At 39.7% G+C, this 20,987-nt stretch overlaps 1 protein-coding gene across 1 annotated transcript in view; it reads left to right on the top strand.

Moving 5' to 3' along the window:
• The window catches only part of arap2 (ArfGAP with RhoGAP domain, ankyrin repeat and PH domain 2), a 174,253-nt gene extending 153,987 nt beyond the window's left edge, over positions 1-20,266 (top strand). Inside the window, 9 exon segments of the mRNA XM_030753721.1 lie at positions 1,251-1,325; positions 2,003-2,120; positions 5,977-6,105; positions 8,592-8,725; positions 11,125-11,207; positions 13,705-13,740; positions 17,197-17,260; positions 19,238-19,336; positions 19,793-20,266. Of these exon segments, the coding sequence (XP_030609581.1) occupies positions 1,251-1,325; positions 2,003-2,120; positions 5,977-6,105; positions 8,592-8,725; positions 11,125-11,207; positions 13,705-13,740; positions 17,197-17,260; positions 19,238-19,336; positions 19,793-20,140 (1,086 nt within the window). The 3' untranslated portion in view covers positions 20,141-20,266.
• The last annotated feature ends 721 nt before the right edge of the window (positions 20,267-20,987 follow it).

The following is a 20,987-nucleotide window of genomic DNA, read 5'->3' as shown; positions in this document are numbered from 1 at the left end:
GGCACCAACAACCATGCTACATTTAAAGTAACTTAAATCATCTTTTTTTCCTTTTTTTGAACATGGCTTTCTTGCATATACTACAATGGTAGTACACCCAGAGTGCAATGCTCATATTAAACATGCCCAAAGTTTAAAATACAGAGGTCAGTGTATGTGTCAACTCAGGCTCCGGAGTGCTATAAACGCTCAGTTTCAGGCAACTTCTCCTACTCTTGATTCTGCATAATTTCAGTGAGATTATTGATATACCTTTTATAGCACATCTATGGCACACAAATCACAAGAAGGTTGTCATCAAGGGAGGATAGCCTTAAAGGGAAAGGAGTTAAAAAATGCTTATTTATGAACTGAGGAGCAGCATCATAAGATAAATGATTTTGAACAGTAACTCATACGCAGGTAGGAACTACAAAAAATATAGCTGGAGATTAATGTAATTTCAGCTGTTTGGAGATTATAAAGATTGTATACACTGAAAGCAAGGGAGACTAATTATATTCAGTGTTCTGATGTATGCTGTGGGAATTGGTTGGTCTGTATACAGTGTATATAAATACAAGGAGAAATGTAAAAATGCTAAAGTTTGAGCAAATAAGCGCCTACACTTTCAAAGAAATGTATAGAAAAACAACAGAATTTAAACACAAAGCATTATGATTTAAAAAATGTCAGGTTTCATTTTCCGTTTTGTAAAGGTTTTTTTTTTTTACCCTGAATAAACATATTTCTTTTTCTTTTATGTGGTGGTATTTCACTCACACAAGATTGAAAGGAAGGGAAAAAAAAGACTGCAGCTGAAAACCCATATCCCTCTCTGCTGGGTTCATTCTGGCACTTTGCCCCCCCATTCCCATAATAACACATGAAAATATCTTTAGGTGCTTCTTCAAAATATTTTTAAATTGACAGCACACTTAAAGTTAACACCTGAGGAAAGCATTTCAATTGTGGTGTAGGTGAAACATTAATCTTTTTCTCCCACCTTTTCCGAGTCTGTCTGTTTCACACATGTTCTCTTTATTTAGCCAGGTTTTGCATTCCATTAACGCTACCAGGATTTTGTTTGCCTGCGGCTCTCAAAACGACCTTTGCTTTTCGAAACTCCTCCAACCATTTATCTCCCTTCTCTCCATTTAGATTCATGCCAAACAGGAGCAGAAATTTAGAAGAAAATTATTCCAATTAATCGTGCTGCATCGGTTTGGGGATTCAGCTGATGTGTTTCTTTCTGCCTTTATTTGTCCCAGTTTGCTCCAGCTGGGGACTTGATCTTTGAGGTGTACCTGGAGAAGAAAGAGCCAGAGAAATGCTGCTTAGTCAAGGTGAGAGTGTGAATATTTGTACTGTCCACATTGTGTGAGTGTGTGTGTGTGTGTGTGTGTGTCTGTGTGAGTGTGTACACCTGCTTTCCCAAAGGTCCTGGTAGGAAGGTTAAAAAAAAAAAAAAAGACAGGGAAGGGGATGGAGGCAGGTGAAGTTGGAGAAAGGAAGAGGGTGGAAAGACTAAGAGGTGGAGAGTTTGGTAGAATAGGGCCTAGACATCCGTGGTTTAACCTGATGGGGATTACCGCCAGTGAAACAAATCACAAATGAACTAATCAAGAGATGTCTGATTTAATTGTGTAAGTAATTGGCTGCTGTGAGTTAAAGAGTTAAGGGTGACAGCAGTGCTACAAGGGCGAACAGGGTTAAAGAGCAGCGCTCAGCAGCACAGTTTAACTTTAATTCTTCATTTGTCTCTGGGGAGGAATGCAGCACATTTGCTTAGTTCAGCGCTATTCATAAAGAATCAACTATGTAATCTGTGCACTGTGTACATGACTGAGTCAGATATTTGTGCAATAAATGGTGCATGTTAAGCAGCGAATGGCTCTTTCGAGACAAATATGGTTGAAAGCACTGAAATTGATCCATGGAGCTTATGATCTAAGTTCCTATATGCACGATGTCCTTTACTCTGTCTGATAGTTTCTCTTTGTCTTTGCTGCATTTATCATAGGTCTCCCCCAGCATGCGGTCCGCTGAGCTTGCAGAGACGGCGCTGAGCATGAGGAGCATCACTGTTAACGCTGAAGACTTTTGGACCACCTTTGAAGTCATTGAAAACGGAGAGCTAGGTATGTAAGGTTTTCCACTTCCCTCCAGTAATCCAAATTTAAATCACGGCCAAAATTATTATGACTGTGTTCGATGAACCTGGAGTCTCGTTGCATTAAAGACGGTGACCAGGTCTGTGACCACTTGCTGCCATCTTTAAATCAACTTTGATGCTTCAGGGCGGTGATAAAACGGTAATAAGACAAAATGAGCGTATTAGTTTGTGACTGAATGGGGTCACTTATCTGTTTGTGACAATATAACGATTAACCGTGATACATCTGTGGTTTGGACTGTGATTGGAGACAGGTTGGCTCCCACCTTTGCAGTCACCTTGTGATTGATAGTGGCACCAACTTGCAATTGGTTGTCAAATGTGAAAAAATTCAAACCAGTGATATTTACTAGTGACAGGGAGGTTGTTGTCCTGTTTACCCCTCAGCCTAAAAAGGCTGATGGGGCATTCACCCTGCTGGGCAGGCGGGCGGCAAACTTTGTGAACGCGATAACTAGAGAACAGTGTCACCTAGGATTTTGAAATCGATACTACAGCTGCATCTACTCAAAATCTCAGACGAGTTTTGAATTTCGGTAAACTTGACCTCAAGGTCAGAGGTCAAGCTGACACAGTAGTCGAGAAGAAGGTCACAGGATTTTTTAAACCATGCCATCGGTGTATTTACTGAGGATACAGGCTTCTCATCCTGATAGCTCACCTGCATCTACAGTACATGACAGTCTCTGATACTTTGGAATTTGGTCACCTCGGTACAATTTATGCATTTTTTTAAATTTACAGTCGGCAGTCTCAGTGGCGCAGTATAAAATATAGCAAATGCCACTGTTTCAGTCTTTTGGAAAATTACATTCAAAGCTTTTTCCCAATTTGCATTCAGTGATAATAACCCTTTTGCTGTTAGATTTCTGTGATCTGCCAAGATTTTTTTTTTTTTTTTTTAGGTCGAGCAAAATAACAACACGCATTTCCTTATGGGGCTGAAAAGACTTAATTTTCTGTTCCTGCATGCACTAATAAACATGTCAGTTACAATCAAGAGTTAAAATTCTGAACACCTGGTGACAGATACGAAAGAAACAGTAACATAAAAACCCCACAAAGCTCTGTGGAGTCAGTCGTCGTAGGCTGATCATATACATTCGCCTCCCATATGCCAAAGAACCGTCATCATCTTTCAAACTGAAAATATTTCTTCATCATTCTTTTGTGATGAAGACCATGCTGCATGTCTGTGGTGAAGAAAAAAAAAATGCTTTTAAATTGATATGGTCACTGAGTCTCATATGCACCCCATTAAGATCTACAGACCTGGTAATTATGTGTTCTAGCACTTGTGCTTCCAGAGGATTTGCATCACCTAAAGATTCTACTGCCAGGAGGCTGAGGGGGAGCACTGGCGGCCTGCTGTATTTTTTTTTTTTTCTTACTCTAATGTGTCTGAGCCATTAGTGTATTTCTCCTGTGAAATGAGCCCAAGAAACAAGTTAAATGTGAACATGTCCTCCTCAGTGTGTCCTCAGCGTGTCCTCAATTTACTCAAGGGTTTTATTTCTGCTGCCTTTTTTAAAGCTCAACTTTAATTTTTATTTTTTAGTCTTGGTTGACTTGTCAGACACATTGTTACCAGCATGTTGCAGTGATTTCTAAATGATGTAATCACATAGCTTGTCCAGCAGAGTGACGCAAACAGCATTGTTTACAATAGCATCATCACTGTCTGCGCCACATGCAGCAGGGTATGCGTCACTACTTAGCTCCACAACTAAGCACAATGGGAAGCCAATCATCATCAGATTTTATGTCTGTTTCTTGTTTTGCTTGTTTTAAATTATAGATGAACTGAGGAGTTGCATCAAGGCCTAGTAGAGCCCAAGAATAAAAGCTTTGAAATGAGTATAATATGTTTAACTATTGAATTTCACTCCGCTGTCATATCAATTTTGAAGCCCATCAAGCTGGCGCAATAACGCTCTCCACTAATTGCAGTTTCTTAGAATCCATTTGAAGGAAATAAACAGCTAATGCTGCAGAAACACGTCTGAAAACGTGAAAGTCATTTGTTCTTTGATTGAAATGCTACATTCGCAAGTTTTTAATGCACTGATCTTTGTGAAGACGTTTGCCTTTGACATTAAAGCCAGTTAATTCACATTGTAATTTATAGATGTTATGGCTATTATTATGATATGCAATTTCCCTTCTATCTCTTCTAACCCAGCTCCTGCTTTCATTCGTGAGCGCTATCATTTTTTGGCTTTGATTCTCGATTATTATGCATAAAAGTTTTATACATCTGCTGCATTACAACTAAAGGACACTGTTTTCTGTGACCTCCAAATTTTTTAGTAAAATTTGAACTTACTTCATAAGTGAAATTAAAGTTTTCTGAAGGTAGTAACAAAAAAAAAAAAAAAATCTCGCCTCTAAACTTTTCCGCTGTCATCTTCTGTCTGTCTAATTAACATTGCATCACCTTTTAAGTGGCTATTTCCATTCAGGGCATATACAAAGATCACACTTCCTCTCATCCAAGGACCTCGTGAGAGATTATGCTATCTCTAATGAACCAGCGCCGGTGAATGTGGCAGCACACTGAGAAATTAGCCAAGCATCGTCAGTTTGATATGCACATTAATTAATCATCTTTACCATCATACGTCATAAATTGCCTTCATCTTTCTTGCATGATCAACCTAGAGAGATGACCCACCTCATCTTGCATTAATATGCACTCATGGCACCCCATGCTCTGCACATGCTGCATTTGATCATGCCGTGGTATGCGTCAAGATAGGGGGAAGTCAGAGTTGAGCTTTGTCGCGAAGTTGCTTAGCTGGCGCTCCCCGTGCACTTCCCAGCAGTTCACTGAGAGTTTACGCCTCACTCTTGTGTTTTGTTTTTCTCCTCACAAAGTTAGAGAGGACGAACCGTCCTCTTCCAAAAAATGAAGGTGTGTTGAATACTGAATATATTTGCTGACGGTTCAGCATATTTTCCATGCCAAAACAATATGCCTGTGGAAGAGTAAATAGTTAAGCTATTTTGAAGGCGGTAGCGTGACAGGTTTTGCTCGTAAAACCATAAAGAAGGGGGAGGGGGGGGTGCGTTAATTAGCCATTTTGGAGGATAGCTACCGATAAACACTGTTATCGAGGACAATAAGCAGGAAAAGGGGAGCTAATATTTGTGGGGAAATGAGGAGCTAATTCCAAGGCCTGGGCCTGCAGAGATTCCAGGGAGAAGATAAGCCCACTGTTATGAATAAGTTATGCCATTGTGGCTCTTTTTTTTTTCCCTTTTTTTTCTTTTTAAACCTCCTTTGGTAATGAAAACAGGGGAGTGTAGAGATGGAGGCATCAGAGCAGGGGTGGTGGTACACAAATTATCTTCCTTTTTTGGCTGATAGCATGTACCCTGTTCGCCAATTAGGAAGAGATAATAGGTCTATTTTGCACATGAGTGTGTTTTTATAATCAGGCCCTGATATGCTGTAGATAATTTAATCTGTTCTGTGATGAAACTGGGGGGAATAACAACATAATTTTGTTATTTGGCTAACTGGAGTTTGCACTGGATTTTATGATGTGAGTTTGTGCTTTTGTTTCCTGCATTTATAATTGATGTAAGATCAGCAGACAGAAAAGACCAGCTGTTGTCAGTTGGCTTTTTTTTGACAATTTTTGTTTGTCTTCAGTTTCCTACCACCTTTACCTTTAACCATTTCTGTGTTTCTGAGCCAAGGTATTACTCTTCTTCTTCTTATATATATATATATATATATATATATATATATATATATATATATATATATATATATATATATATATATATATATATAATATATTTTTTTTTTACAGAGCGACCATTGCACCACAGCGAGAAGGTTCTTGAGCAGGTCTTGGAGTGGAGTTCCTTGGATTACCCCAGCTCTGCTTTTCTTGTTATAAAGAAGTTTATAGGAGTCAAAAAGGTGCCTCATGGGAAAGGTATGAAAGAGTATGCCACAAAATAAGAAAAATTGTTCCTTAAAAGCTTTTTTATACAGCACGTGTAATATTTCTCAGATGTATGCGTGTCATTATTGATTGTAGGACTGCAACAGCTTTACTGTTTTCATGTGTTGATCTATTGGTTGCTGATTTAAATTGATTTATTAAATTGTTTGATCCAAACTGATCATACCCAGCCTTTTTTTTTTTTTATGTACTTTTACTCAAAGGTAGTAAAAGTACAAAATATGATTTGTCCATAAAAGTATATGTGAGAGTGTATGAAAACTGCTTATCAAAAGAGATAAAGTTAGAACAGTACGCTGAAAATAATAAAATGGTTAATGTTGTTAGCAAAAAGTTATGAATAATTTAATAATTTAAGTAACTGATAGGTAAAGCTAGTAAAATCTTGAAAAACTTCAAAAATTACTGCATAAGCATCATTGATTTTGACTATAAGTAATTTATAACTTTAACATTGATAAACAGCAGCAATAATTGAGATAGTTGCAATGATGAATAGTTGCTGCTAGCTGAAAGTGGTGTAAAACATTACTGCCAACAGCTAGAAGCATGAGAAGTACTTTACTGGAAGTGACAAAAGAGTTGTCTAAAAATAAACAGTTAAAATAGATAGAATAACTATTTTTTCACACTCATGAAAAAAAAAAGCACACGTATTTAAATTCTAAAGTTTAATATATCAGGATATGAGTGAAGGTGTTAACATCAGCTAAATACAACCTCAGATGAACAGCAACTCATGACATTACTAAGCACACTCTTACTGCTTCCATAGGATGTACAGTAAGAGGGTAAGCAGCAGCCAGGTGCCCTCTATAAAAGCAGTAGTTTAGTCAGTTTGCCGGACTGGAACATTCAGGTGTGTGCTAACATAATGCAAAGGAGGAAAGACATCAGCATTGATCTTAGAGAAGCAATTGTTGCTGCCCATCAATCTGGGAAGGGTTATAAGGCCATTTCTAAACATTTTCAAGTCCATCATTCTACAGTGAGAAAGATTATTTTACAAGTGGGAAACATTCATGACAGCTGACAGTCTTCCCAGGAGTGGACATCCCAGCAAATTCACCCCGAGGTCAGACTGTGCAGTGCTCAGAGAAACTGCAAAAATCCCAAGAGCTCCAACTCAGACTCTACAGGCCTCAGTTAGCATGTTAAATGTTAAAAGTTCATCACAGTGCAATTAGGAAAGAGACTGAACAAATATGGCTTGTTTGGAAGGTCTCCAGGAGAAAGCTTCTTCTTTCTAGAAAGAACACGGCACCACAGCTTAGCTTTGCAAAGCAGCATCTGAACATACCACAGGACTCCTGGAACAATGTCCTTTGGTCATAATGTACAGCAGCACATTTAGTGAAAACCAAACACAGCATATCAGCACAAACACCTCACACCAACTGTCAGCACGGTGGTGGAGGGGTGATGATTTAGGCTCATTTTGCAGCCACAGGACCTGAGCACCTTGCAGTTATTGAGCCGACCATGAACTCCTCTGTATACCAAAGTATTCTAGAGTCAAATATGTCCCATCATTCCTCCACAACAATAAAAGAGACTGATAAAGTGATACAAAAAAAGAAAAAACAATTACTTCAAGTTATTGCTGGTAAAAGTCGTTCTGCGAGCTAGTGAATCATGGGGAGTTTTGACACACTGCTTCTGAATTTTGGCTCAGTTTTATTAAATAAATAATGACACAGTGTAACATGTCATGCGCTGTTGTTCATCTAAGACTGTATTTAAATCGCTGTAGGACCCGAGTAAGGACAAGATGATTCTTTTTATTATGGCGTGACGACTGTAAGTAAGTACAGCTCAGACCCTGGTGTGGCCGTTAGACACATTGAATGATGAAAGTTTTAGCTAAAGTAGTTGACGGGCCAAATAGTTGTAGTTGTAGGAAAGAGTTTGGTGAAAATAAATCGGCGTAAAAATTGATACCTAAAAAGAAACCATTGAATTTAATGAAGGTGTTAACATTTAAAAGTAGGTACAATATATATAGAAATCATAGTTGATCTTGTTATAGCTCAAAGTATTGGATAAATGGATATAGGTGAAAGTATTGCATACAATTACAGTTGATATTAACTAAAGGTAGTTAGCTATAAGTAAATAAATCATTTATAAAGGTCATGCATATATTTGATCCCCTTTGGCCCTGTGTGGATTAGAGAAAATCCAAAATGTATTCAAACGTGTCCAAACATTTATAAAACATTTTATAGCTGTTACCTAAAAGTAATCGATATATGACCTTTAGTGAATACAGTTATAATTGAATTTGCTTAATGGACACAATCTGCAGCCTGAGGCACTTCAAGTGGTAGTATTATCTAACCAAACCACCTATTTATTACATGTTAAAACACATATTTTACTGAATTAATAGCGTTCAACCCAGAGCTCCTTTGATTCTCTGTTTCACAATACAGCGTTTCAATGTTTCAACACAGACCAGAGGCAGTTTCTGAAAGGCGACCATCTGAAGTTCAGTGACGGATGCTCCAAACTGCTGTCAGGGCACAAATTTCAGGACAAGTATGTTGTGCTTCATGCAGAGAAGCTGCTGCTCTACAGGGATATCAAAGTAAGTACACTTTTGGCTTAATCGGCTGTCACGTTTACAGCAAACCCTCGCCACCATGGAAACACAGTGCCTCCAGCGAACAGAGCGCGCCTTCAATCCCGGGGTAATTTAAAAGGTTATAGAACTGCTCAAGAAAGCCAAAATGTGTTTGAATGGAGCCGATATAACTGCAACCAAATAGGCCAAAATCCAGCCAGTCTGTGCTTCATCTCCCTGGCAACGTGTTTGTCTCAAGGTTCCAAATTTCCAAATTAAGAAGGAAAATAAAACACACTGATGGCGGCAGACTTCCCAGTGTTTTTCGGAACAGGAAAGAATACAGCGTGTGCTTCAGAGACGACCAGCAGGACCGAGTTCCCCGGAGGGCTCTTCCTCTCAGCACATTTCTGCAGAAACATGGGATTCGTAAAGGAGTGTGAAGGAGTGTTAATAATTGATGGGGGGTGCAGTAATTCTGGCAGTAGGCTTGGGGGGGCGGGGGTGGATAAGGTTGGCGGTGTGCGTACGTGGAGGTGTACTTTCACTGAGAGCTTTGTTTATTTATTTATTTAATTTTTTTCAGGTTGCACAAGAACATGGCTAATTACTGCATAAATGCATGGGAAATTAGAAGCGTTACTGGAATTTAATTGATATTCCTCGGCCTCTGCAATTACTGCCAGGTCTGTACTTGGTGCAGATTATGTTGGATGAGTGTGGATTGTGATGTGTAGGTGTCAGAGGCAAGCTGCAACTTTGATTTTGTTGGCTTTGTTCTCTTTTACTTTGTTTTTTTTTTTTTTTTTGTCAGTTGGAAGGCGAGGTTTGCTGGTAATGATTTGTGTTGTGATTCTGTGGAATGGCGCAGGTACAGTATCTTGTTGGCATTTTCTTATGGTTTTAATTATTTCATTACATTTAATGATTTTTTTCTGCATTTAGAGATTCATCCAAAATATGATAGTTTTTCTTTATACACCTCCATGCTGGTGACAGCTGGTAGTTGAAGGCATTGCGTTTTTGTCCATCCGTCAGTCCATCTGATCATCCGTTATTATCATGAATGTGTCACGCCTTGAGGGGATTTCTTAAAATTTGACATAAGCACTCACGTGGACTTGAGGAAAAACTGATTCGATTATGGTTGTCAAAGGGCGGGGCACGTGTGTCCTCGCATTCTGGCCTCACGTCCTTCTCATTCTTGTGAACGCTTTATCCCGGGAATACCTGGAGAGAATTTAATCACGTCTGGCACGAGCTTTCACTTGGATTCAAGTGAACTGATTCAACGGTTAAAGGTTGAGGTCACAGTGACCTAATGAAACACGGTTTGGCCCGTAACTCAAATATTTATACACAAATTATGACAGCGGTCCCCACTAATATTGGAAAATAAGAAGATTTTATATCTGAAAAGTTAAAGGTCAGCTCTGCTGTGTCATCATAATGCTGTGCAGAAACACTTCCCTGACCATTATTCAACACCATAACTCAGGAACACAAGGGAAGATTGCAACCCGGTCGCTAGCCACTTTATTAGGTGCACCTGGGTTGCCCTCAGACACACACACACACACACACAAGTGTGTTTTGCTATCTTTGTGGGGAATTTCCATTGACTTCCATTCATTTCTACAGCCTAAACCTTACCTTTACCCTTTTCCTAACCCTAACCATCACATACCTAACCCTAACCCTAACCTAAACTCAATTCATACCTTAGCCCTAACTCTGACCCCTGACCCAAAAAAAGGGTTTCCCCTTGTGGGGACAAGGTTCCAGTCCCCACAAGGAGCAATTGGTCCCCACAACGTAGTATATGTCAGGAAAATTGTCCCCACAAGGTATTATAAACATACGCACACACACACACACACACACACACACACACACACTTTTGCCTTCAGAACTGTCTTAATTTCTCACGGCACAGATTCAACAAGGTGCTGGAAACATTCCTCAGAGATTTTGGTCCATATGGACATGACAGCATCACACAGTTGCTGCAGATTTGTTGGCTACACATCCACGATGCCAATCACCTGTTTCTCCACATCTCAAAGGTGCTCTATTGGATTGGTGTGGAGGCCATTTGAGTGCAGTGAACTCATTGTCATGTTCAAGAAACCAGTTTGAGATGATCTGAGCTTTGTGACATATGTCAGACCCGCCCAATCTGGCACCAACAACCACGCCATGTTCAAAGTCTCCTAAATTGCCTTTCTTCCTCATTCTGATGCTCTGTTTGAACTTCAGCAGGTGATCTTGATCATGTCTACGTGCCCAAATGCACTGAGTTGCTGCCATGTGATTGGCTGATTAGATTTGCATTAACTGTACCTAACAAAGTGGCCGTGAGTGTATATTTTACATTTGGTCAGGTAGTGTCATTAAAAGCTTTTTTTTGGTTTCTTTTGCAGAGCGCTAAAGCTGAGAAAACAATCCCACTGAAGCATGTGAAATGTTACCTGGGCCTGAAGAAGAGGCTCAAACCTCCAACCAAGTAAGCAGCACTTACACATACTGTACAATAAAAATCTCTTCTTAAAAATGTATGACTGAGAGAGGCATTTAAAACCCACCACCACTCCCCCGTACCGGATTAATGTAAACATCCCAATTCACAGTCTTGTCTACATGTCTTGATTTGGTGCATGCTGTTAGTTTTCATCTGCACTGTTGATTAGTGAGTGCAGCTGCAGTGGAATTAATTTGAAAGCACTGCTATTAATACCTGATGCTAGGTTATTTAAAATGAGCAATAAACTGAGGGGGGAAAAAAATCCACTTTTTTCAAAATGCCTAGAAGCAAAAATGTAAATAGTACACTCCTGGTTATTTACTTCACAGGTTCTTAAGGGGGATTTTGTTGTTGGTGGTGGTTCTTTGGCTGTTGAAGTAAAATATGACCATATCTCTGCTGATAAAATTACAGCTGCAAATGGACAAAACTAATTTGAAATGTCACGTGGAATTGGTTTTAGCCATAACACAGAGCGAAGCATCTTCTGTGCTTCTGTAATTCCAGGAAAATGGACAGTCTGCGTCACAGCTTGTGCTGAGGCCTTCTGTGTTGTGCTGCTGCTGTAATATTACCTAATATGCATTTATTAATTTGCACCGTGATGTTATTGTTCCGTCCCTGAGGGGGCTTCGTTGCCTTAGAGAGTTTACCTGAATGTTCAAAAACACAGGTCTCTCTCCCTCCATTAAAACAACAGAGGCACATTTTCTGTTAAATCACAGACGCGGCCGCTCGTGTCACAGAGGTCAGGCAACGGTTACAAAGCAGATTTTTTGGGGGGGCGCTGGAATAATTTCCATTCACTCCGTGCCCTTTTTTTATAATTTATTTATTTTTGCCGTATTCGGTGAGTCATCGCCACCAAAACGAGTGCCGCACAGATTCTTACCAGATCAATCCTTGAGTTAGTGAAGATGAGCTAGTGATTACTTAGCGGTGCCACTGCGTGCGCATGCAAAGATGCATCACAATTCATCTTCCCTCAAAGTTTTGCTCCCCCCCCCCCCCCCCCCCCCCACCAACAGGGACACCCAATACACCCCTGACCCCATCTTATTTTTCACTGTAATGAAATTGATTAAATGTAATTGAATTTTAACAAATACAAATTATTAAACTCCATTTCTGCAAGTAGAAAACATTGGCACCGCTGTTTTATTTTAATGATCTTCTATTATTGTAATTGATGACACATGCCGGCGCCGCAGCATTTCTTGTTGGTCAAACAAAGAGGACACTTATTCGAGAAGCCAAACCCTATATTTCACATCACCCAATTATAATTCCTCATAATTTTCCCCATGTCGGACTTTCAAATCAAGGGGATGGGGGTGGGGGGGTGAAAAACGAGCTCAGCGAACAATCATCTACATTACGAAGTCCTTCAGGGCGAGAAAAACTGGATAAGAGCAGGAGTGGGAGACAGAGAGAGAGAGAGATGAGGGAAAGGGGGACAGACAAAAAGAAAAATGCAGCATGCTATCATATACTGTTGAGTGGGCTGTGGGAGAAGTCATACAGCGAATAAAGAAATAAAGACAGAGTGCTGAGGAGAACAGAGAGAGTCATAGTGAGAGGGTTAGGAAGAGGCAGCGCTCCAGTACCTCATTAGGTGGAGGTCTATTTGTGAGCGGCCTACTGCTGGGCTGGATCTGCTGCCCTCACTCACAGGAGTGGTGCTCCAGGCTGCTGGCTCTCTCTGCCCCCTTTCCTCGCTTTGTTCTTCTCCCCACTTTTCTGCTTCTTTTCAGCCGCAGCTGCAAAGGTTTTTGAGGAAAGTGCATTCTCTAGGAAGGTGGTCTTTTCACCTTCTATTACCCGTGCGCAGGTTAATTTGCACTGAAACGCACACATATACATATATTGATAGGCTTTTAAGTGTATGGAAATCTTGGTGTGTGGGAAGAAGGTCATTCCTTCCAGCCTGCGCTGCAGCTTCATACAGTAAATCGTGTTCATATGAGATCAGCTGTTTTACCCTCAACAGGCTCCGTTAATGCTCCAGCAGATGAATTATCTCGCTTGCAAGACATTTTAGAAGTTCTGTTTTTGTTGCAACTCTCCTAACAAAATGTACTTTAAGGCATATAGGTGAGCAGCGTGTGCTCTGTGTATTGTACAGTTTGGCCCAGAGCATATTGATGTCTGCTCATGCATAAACATGTGGGCTGAAACTGCACTAATTAGCTTAATTAATTCCACTGTTTGGCACCCGGTGTTTGTAGGGAACTTTTTTTCTGTCTTTGGATGTTCATGAAAAGGTTTTGACCTTCTATCTTTACAGAACTTTCTCAGAAAGTTGTTTTAAATTGCTTATTTGAAGTTGAATTCTTGAAGATTCTGTTTCTGTTCCAAAAGAAAAAAAAGTGGTTTGTGAACCCTATTTTTGAATTCGATTGGTGTGCAGGACATTGCAAGTTTAGACTTGCAGAATTAAAATTTCCAAGCCTGACCCGTGTCTTCCCTCTCTTCACAGCTGGGGCTTCACTGTCTGCACTGATAAACAACAATTGTGAGTAACACACTGAAGTTTTGTGAGTCACGATTGTACGTTTTACCCTTACTGCTTAAAATTTCTCCAAAGCAAGAAAAAAAAAAAAATCTAATAGCAGAGTTGAAATGAAGTGCTGTCAAGGTGACCATGTTCATTGTGTTTTTTTTTATTTTTTATTATTTCTTATGATGTCGTGTACAAAAGCCAGCTGACACTATACGCTCCAGAGCCCCGGAGAGATTTAAGCAAGTGCTCCTCTTCCCCTTAGTGTCAAAGGATGTCAGTGTTTACAACCTCAATGAGGGGATGCAGCATAATTATCCTGATGACAAAAAGAGACATAAAATAGACTAATGTTCTCTCTGTGTTAGCAACTACTGGTGACATTAAGGCAGTGTGCTCGCTTCCAGTGCATCCCCCATCTGTCTGTTTTACTAATCTCTATAACCAGATATATGCACATCACATAGAATCTGGAGGAATGGGACTGGGATTGTGTACCAAAACCTGATGTTAAACTGGCTACACACACACACACACACACACACACACACACACACACACACACACACAGCTAAGTTAGTCGTTGTGACGATGGCGGGGAAAATTAAATGCCCAAAAGTGCGGTTGCACTTCTCTGGCGTCGATGGCAGCAGTGCTCGTTGCCACATGTGCAGCAGGTCTTTTCCTTGTAAAGGTGGAAACACGAGCATCACGTTCAGATGAAGAAATGCGCAGTTTTTGACTGCCTAGCATCTAAAATACAAACATGGGTTAATACTTAAAAGTATTAGTAAGCTGACTGCTACGGGTTTGTGCATTCCTAAACTCAATCCTAGATGGTCTAAAGATCACCTGAAATGTTGTTCAGAAATTCCCAGTTTCAGCTTCAGATCACTGATTTGGAGTCTGCGGTCAAACTCATGTGACAGCACAAAAAAGTCTTTTACTTTGAAGTGAAGAGTGCATGTAAACCCCTTCACGCTCTTGAAACACCAAATGCATAGGATCCATACGCCTTCACTCGACTCTCTAACATAATAATAACATTATGTACTGTATGTTGTTATCAATTTGATTGTTTCTTTCTCCAAAAAGTACTGAAAAGAATACAGTTAAAGTACCAGACTGATAAGCAATAGCGCTAAGAGTAGTTCAGTAGTAGACCTGAAATCTTAAGAACGCCCGTCCCTACACGGGACGAGACTTTTGGAACCAGAAACATGTTTGAATCAGCAAATGTTAAACGGTTATTGTATGACAACGATTTAGCTTTTTTATTTGCTTTTCTTTGTCTGCATTGAATTTATCCACATTTGTAAACAATGCAGATAACAAGCGGATGATTTTCACTGGCAGCACCAAAAGCCCTAAATATAATGACGTAGCCAGCAACACAAAAACAAACCGAGAGATTCACAGTCCGGCTAGTAAGACAGCAGTCTGGGAACATATCAGCTAGTCCCCTGACAAAAATGAGAATGAAACAGTTTTTGTTTTTTTTTTTGTAATTATTACCTCCGCCACGGAGGTTATGTTTTCGGTCGCGTTGGTTTGTTTGTCTGTTTGTCAGCAGGATTACTCCAAAAGTTATGAATGGATTTCGATGAAATTTTGTGGAGTGTTTGGAAATGACAAGAGGAAGAAATTATTAAATTTTGGCGGTGATCCGGATCACGATCTGGATCCAGGAATTTTTTTAATGATTCTTCACTATTGCGGGATAGGGGGTTATTGTTGTCTGGGAAAGATGAAAGATTATTTCACAGTATTTAGATACACGTATTACAGCGTCAGTGACCCTATGGCCTTGGCGGAGGTTTGCGCTCTCTGAGTGCTTCTAGTTATTATTATTATTATTATTATTATTATTATTTTGAAAAAAAATGTGCATCGGGTGTGAAATTGTTTTTGTATGCACATGCTTTGCAACACAAACCTCTGTGGGGGAAACAGTCCTGAAAAATATAGATGTGTGAAAGGCCTCTAATTACATCTACCTCATTTTAATACAAGACAGTGATTATCCAGTCTATCAGTTAAGGTATAGGTACAACTCATTATTACCCAGTGCTGATTAAATGTTAAATTTAAAGCCTCCATTACCCTGGGCAATATGGATTCACATCTCTCAAACAATAATCAGGTATTCTGTTAAGCTATGGTCTATATAGTATTTTATATTTAATATTACTATAGACTGCAGTGTTAATTTTGACAGCAAATTTTGATTTAGTTTTAGTCATAGTCTCTTGATGAAAATGTAATTTAGTTTTAGTCATAATTTAGTCATCTGAATAGTTTGAGTTTTAGTCTAGTTTTAGTCGACGAATTAGAGTGAGAATATAGTCGACGAAATCTACAGTCGATTCAGTCGCCTAAAATATAAAGAGTGTAAAATGTAAATCCTTTTTCTTCAGTTCCCTTGAATTCGTCATTATACACACTTACACAAAATTAAACATTTATTAAAAGTTATGGAATATTATTAATGTTTGAAAGACCAATACACACAAACATATTGAACAAACAACATTTTTATTTACCTGAACTTGTTTATTGAGCATAACAATAAAATATTGATGAGTAGGCCTGCTCTGCCTGAAAAATTCACAGGCTAGTGTGGCCTTCCCGGGTTTAGATCAAATTTGTGCAACTGTGCGTCTGATTGGATGGTTTCCTAACTTGCCCCGCCCTGTCACAAAATTAAATCAGTTCTGATTGGATGTCGTCCCCACCGAGCATTTTTGTCTCATTTTCATTCGTTGATGAAAGTGCCAGTTAATTTCATCATCGTTTTTATCCTTTTAGGTAGTTTTTATTTAGTTATCATCTCGTTTTCGTCATGAAAAAAAAGCGTCATTGACGAAAACTATGGCGAAACTAGTTCGTCAATGAAATGAACACTGATAGACTGACATTAAAATTCTGTGGAAGTAGAAATTCTGTGTTGCACTGATTTTCACATTACTTCTGTGAATTCTGTTAGAATTTAATTTTATCTGAGCTGGTGAATGTGGTAAACATACTTCAGTTTTGTTAGCTTGAATATATATACACACAGTAACGTAGAGCATTGTATATGTATACCACTGAGTAAACAACTTTATTATTTATTATTATTTCTATTCTTTTAATAATAGCGTACCTAGAGTACAGTACATGACCACAGTAGGTGGCACAAGAAATAGTTGATAAATAACAGTAGGTGACAGGTATCACTTAGACCTTTATCCTAAATTATAAAACTTATCGCTGCTGCAGAGGGATACGTTATTAATGCAGATTCACAGAATCAAAGGCAACGGCAGCTATGGTGAAGTCTCTCTTTTTTTTTTTTTTTAACACAATGATCCCCTCAAAAGAAACTGTCCAGTGCTGTGACTCAAAAAGTCCAGCTGCCTGATTAAAATGGGTGTGAAAATAATGAGGTGGAAATCAGTGACTGATGTGACCGAGCTTTCTCCTCCTCAGGCATTTCTGCTGCGACAAGAGGGAGACGCAGGTCAGCTGGGTGACAGACATCATCAGGATGAAGGTAAGATGACGCGCAACAAGAGAGGAAGTTAAAACAGGAGTGAGGAATTCTCTCACGCCAGGAGCTCGATAAGGCAATTTAATGAGTAGACGCTGAAGTGTGTGGTGTGGCTGCCGGACTGCAGGAGAGGCATGTGCATCCTCTCTCTAAAGCCTTTTACTGCGGTGTTGCGAGCCAAAAATATCAGTGAAAGTGACATGCACACTGTGGACACATCCTCCCGTTTCCCTTCCTTATTTGGATGAAAAATATCCTCCAATACAGACAGAATAAATCATCTTTTACAATCCATATCTCAGAACAAGGAGATATGATAAATCATAGTAACCCCCCCCCCTCCAATCATCCATTTCCTTTTGTGCTGTTAGGCAGACAAAATACATAAACAGGGGGAGAGAACTGTAAAGTTTTTCGAGGTCACTCAGCAATAACATAAATCACTTTATGTGGAAAAGCTGTGAGAATAAGGTCAAGGCGACTGTAACAATCACATTGTGGTACTTAGCCTCCGGATAGAGCTAAGTGTTGTCGCTGTCAGTCGCTGACACAGCATATATGACATAAATAATGCAGGGCAAAGCAAACTAAGGGGGGGGGGGCAGCTACACACGTGTCATGATCTTGTATTAATTTTCACACCCACAGTCATTTCTGCCATCCTTCCAAGAGAAATGGCATCTTATTTTCTCATTAGAGTCAACACCGGTGTCTATTTTTTGCTCATTTTCAAGTAAATGACTGAAGTTGAACTTCACACTTGTCCTTAACTGAAAGATCGAAGTAAGATTTGCCAGCCCTGTATTGTATGCTCAGCACATTTCATCAGTATTAGCACTCTGGCTGTCTTCCTTTATGGGAACCCATCTGCAGCAAAGTGTTGTTTATCACAGGTACTTACTGTAAAAGCCTTTTAGTGCCTTAGTTTGGGTTAGAAAGTGAAAAGGGCAACACTGTTGGGGAGAGATTGATCTAAAGGGGAAGACAGTTTTTGTCTGTTGTTTCTAAGTGTTTCAAGGTGTTTATTTCAGTGTAACCCCCCCCCTCTTGCTCTTTGTAGAAGCTCCTACCTCTGCAACAACTAAATCTATAGCAGACTGGAGCCGGCTAAAAATATTAGGATTCTCTTCCCAAATCCGCTAAATATCAGGATTGTCAGCTTCCAACACGGAGGCTTGAGGGAAGGACACAGGACTTGCGGGAAGGGCAGAGAGAAAGTGTAGATGAGAAAGTAGACAGAGAGCACTTGTTCTTGATTTCCTTTCCCTTACCTGTTAGCGAGCATTGTGCTCCAACAGTTTCCATAGCAACTGGCGATGGAGGACCTCATTCTGAAGCAAGGTAAAATGGGTGATGGTGAGTGTTAGAGAGTTGGGGGAGGGTGTAAAGGTCCAAGGACAGGTCCTGGCAGTGATGAAATAAGGATTTGTTAAAGAGAGACAGTTCTACAGGTCGGGGGGGGGGGGGGGGGGGGTCACAGTGATTCAAAAGGAGACATTGTTAAAGAGAAAGTTTAGCCGGAGAGCAGAGCGCAGTCAGACCATGGTACTGGAACAGAGTACGACTTCCCCTCATTATTAAAGATGCTTGTCTAAATCTGACTGAAAACAAAACCGACGCTGTCGTTGGTTTCGAGTGCAGCATCATACTTTATATCTTTTAGTCACACTTTTAAAAAAAAAAAATATTGTTCCTTACACTTCTATTTCTCTTTTCTTTCCTTCCTTCATTCTCGCTCTGTCAAGGGCAGCCATCCACTTTTATTTTGCAGTGACAATGGAGTCGTCGTTCCTCTATTCATTCGCGTTACTACGTTTATGCGTGTTAGATTTTACTTTGAAATCTGCACAAGCCTCATGCATGCCGAGCTACATCTTAAAGAGCGTTTAAAGATGATGGATAAATATGAAATAACCTTGTTTTAAATGCTATATAACCCTTTTGTGAAGGTTTTTCATAATGTCTGCTTTGTCTCTTTAGTATGGTTCTGACCTCCACACACCATCCATCACCTCAAAAGAAACAGAAGATCACAGATCCACCAGAGATGGAGCTGTGAGCCTCAGCTCCAGCAAACAGGTGAGGGACTCAATAGCTCTATTAGTTTTTAGTTAGTTTTTTTTTTAATAACTCTTATTTGCTACCAGTTATTCCCAATTATTTCCCAATGTGGGTACATTTGCCATCAGACCATGTTTCCATTTTCTTAACTGCTTATCCAGTTCAGGGTCGCAGGCAGCTTGGAGCCAATCCCAGCTGTCATAGAACGAAAGACAAAAACCACAAAAGCCACAAAAAGCCACGAGTCACAGGTCTTTCAGTTACCATAACCAGAAGGAAAAGGCAGATAACTTGTAACAAAAGAATCAAGAGTGATCTGTACAGGATGATTATCAGTTCTAGATTTTTTTACTCAGTTGACAGCATTCGTTAAAGCTCTAGTCTCTTGTCATCAGTGTAAGAATGATTATAAGATTAGAGTATCTTTGGTTTATTGCACTGCATACAGTACATACCTGCCGTTTTGTCCCACAGCCGACCGACAGGTACGTTTCTCTTAGAGATGGAGACTGGAGGACCCCCAAGGATCCTGGTCTTCACTTAAAGTCCAACACCATAGGCACCTCAAAGTCCACCGACCTGCTCAAGCCCCGAATGGACAGAAGAACCTCTGTGGATGTTTGCCTGCCTGTACGGTTCCCTTCACTGTCTCCTTCCAGACACGCACAGCCCATGCCTTTGCCTGGTCTTCCTCAAAGCGGCTGTAAGACCGTCAGCAAAAAGCCTGCTCTGGGTGGGGAAGCTATATTGCCACCGAATCTGCTGAACGAACTGAACTCGGTGCTGAACAAGACTGGTCGCACTGCCAATCACAATGACTGACAGCAGGCGTAATGAGGGGGAAAATGACATACAGCATCACGATCACTTTGAACAAAGTAGGACGACAAAGATGAGACGACTGGCTAAAAGACTACACAGTGTTAATGTAAAGAGAACAAGTTACTTTCATTCATTCATATATATATATATATATATATATATATATATATATATATATATATATATATATATATATATATATATATATATGCGCCAATACACACAGGGATGTGTAAAGCAGGTGCAGGAGATAGCAGAGGTCACACAAACCTCAGCTGGCCATGGCGCTGACCCAAGCACTACAAATTGAGATTTATGTACTCCTCCCAGAAGAAGTTACATAAATACATTCAGCTGTCAAACTCAAAAGTTTACAGAAAAATATCCAAATGCTTACGTACTGTATATTTTTATTCTTCTTCCCAGCTACTTGAAAAAGCCTTGCAAAAGAACTTGCAACTATACTTTGTTATACTTTGTTTGTTGCAGCAGCCTGCTATTACCTTACAGGATTACATTACTCCTGCATATTTACAGCACTGCCAAGAAAGTAATGCATGCATGCATGTCAATGCACAAAAACAAAGTGTCCACAAGCTATTAATGGCTTTTTAAAAAAAAATAGAAATAAGATACAACATTAGCTTGCTGTGGCAGATGAGCTATAGTGTTATTTATTTCTAGTTATTTTTCTAGCAGTTTTTCTGACATTGTAACCTCTGACCTCCAGCTAGATCTACTGGCAGTGTTCCTAAAGCCTATAATTCTGTGACATACCAGTTTAAACTTTGCAGTGGCTGCCACCACATGTAAAATTAATGTACAGCATGAATATATAAATACATTT

The sequence above is a fragment of the Archocentrus centrarchus genome, chromosome 18 (assembly GCF_007364275.1).
Source record: "Archocentrus centrarchus isolate MPI-CPG fArcCen1 chromosome 18, fArcCen1, whole genome shotgun sequence".
In the NCBI taxonomy this organism is placed as follows: Eukaryota; Metazoa; Chordata; class Actinopteri; order Cichliformes; family Cichlidae; genus Archocentrus; species Archocentrus centrarchus.
The sequence above is the reverse complement of the archived record's forward strand: the minus strand, read 5'-3'. Positions and strand labels throughout refer to the sequence as shown.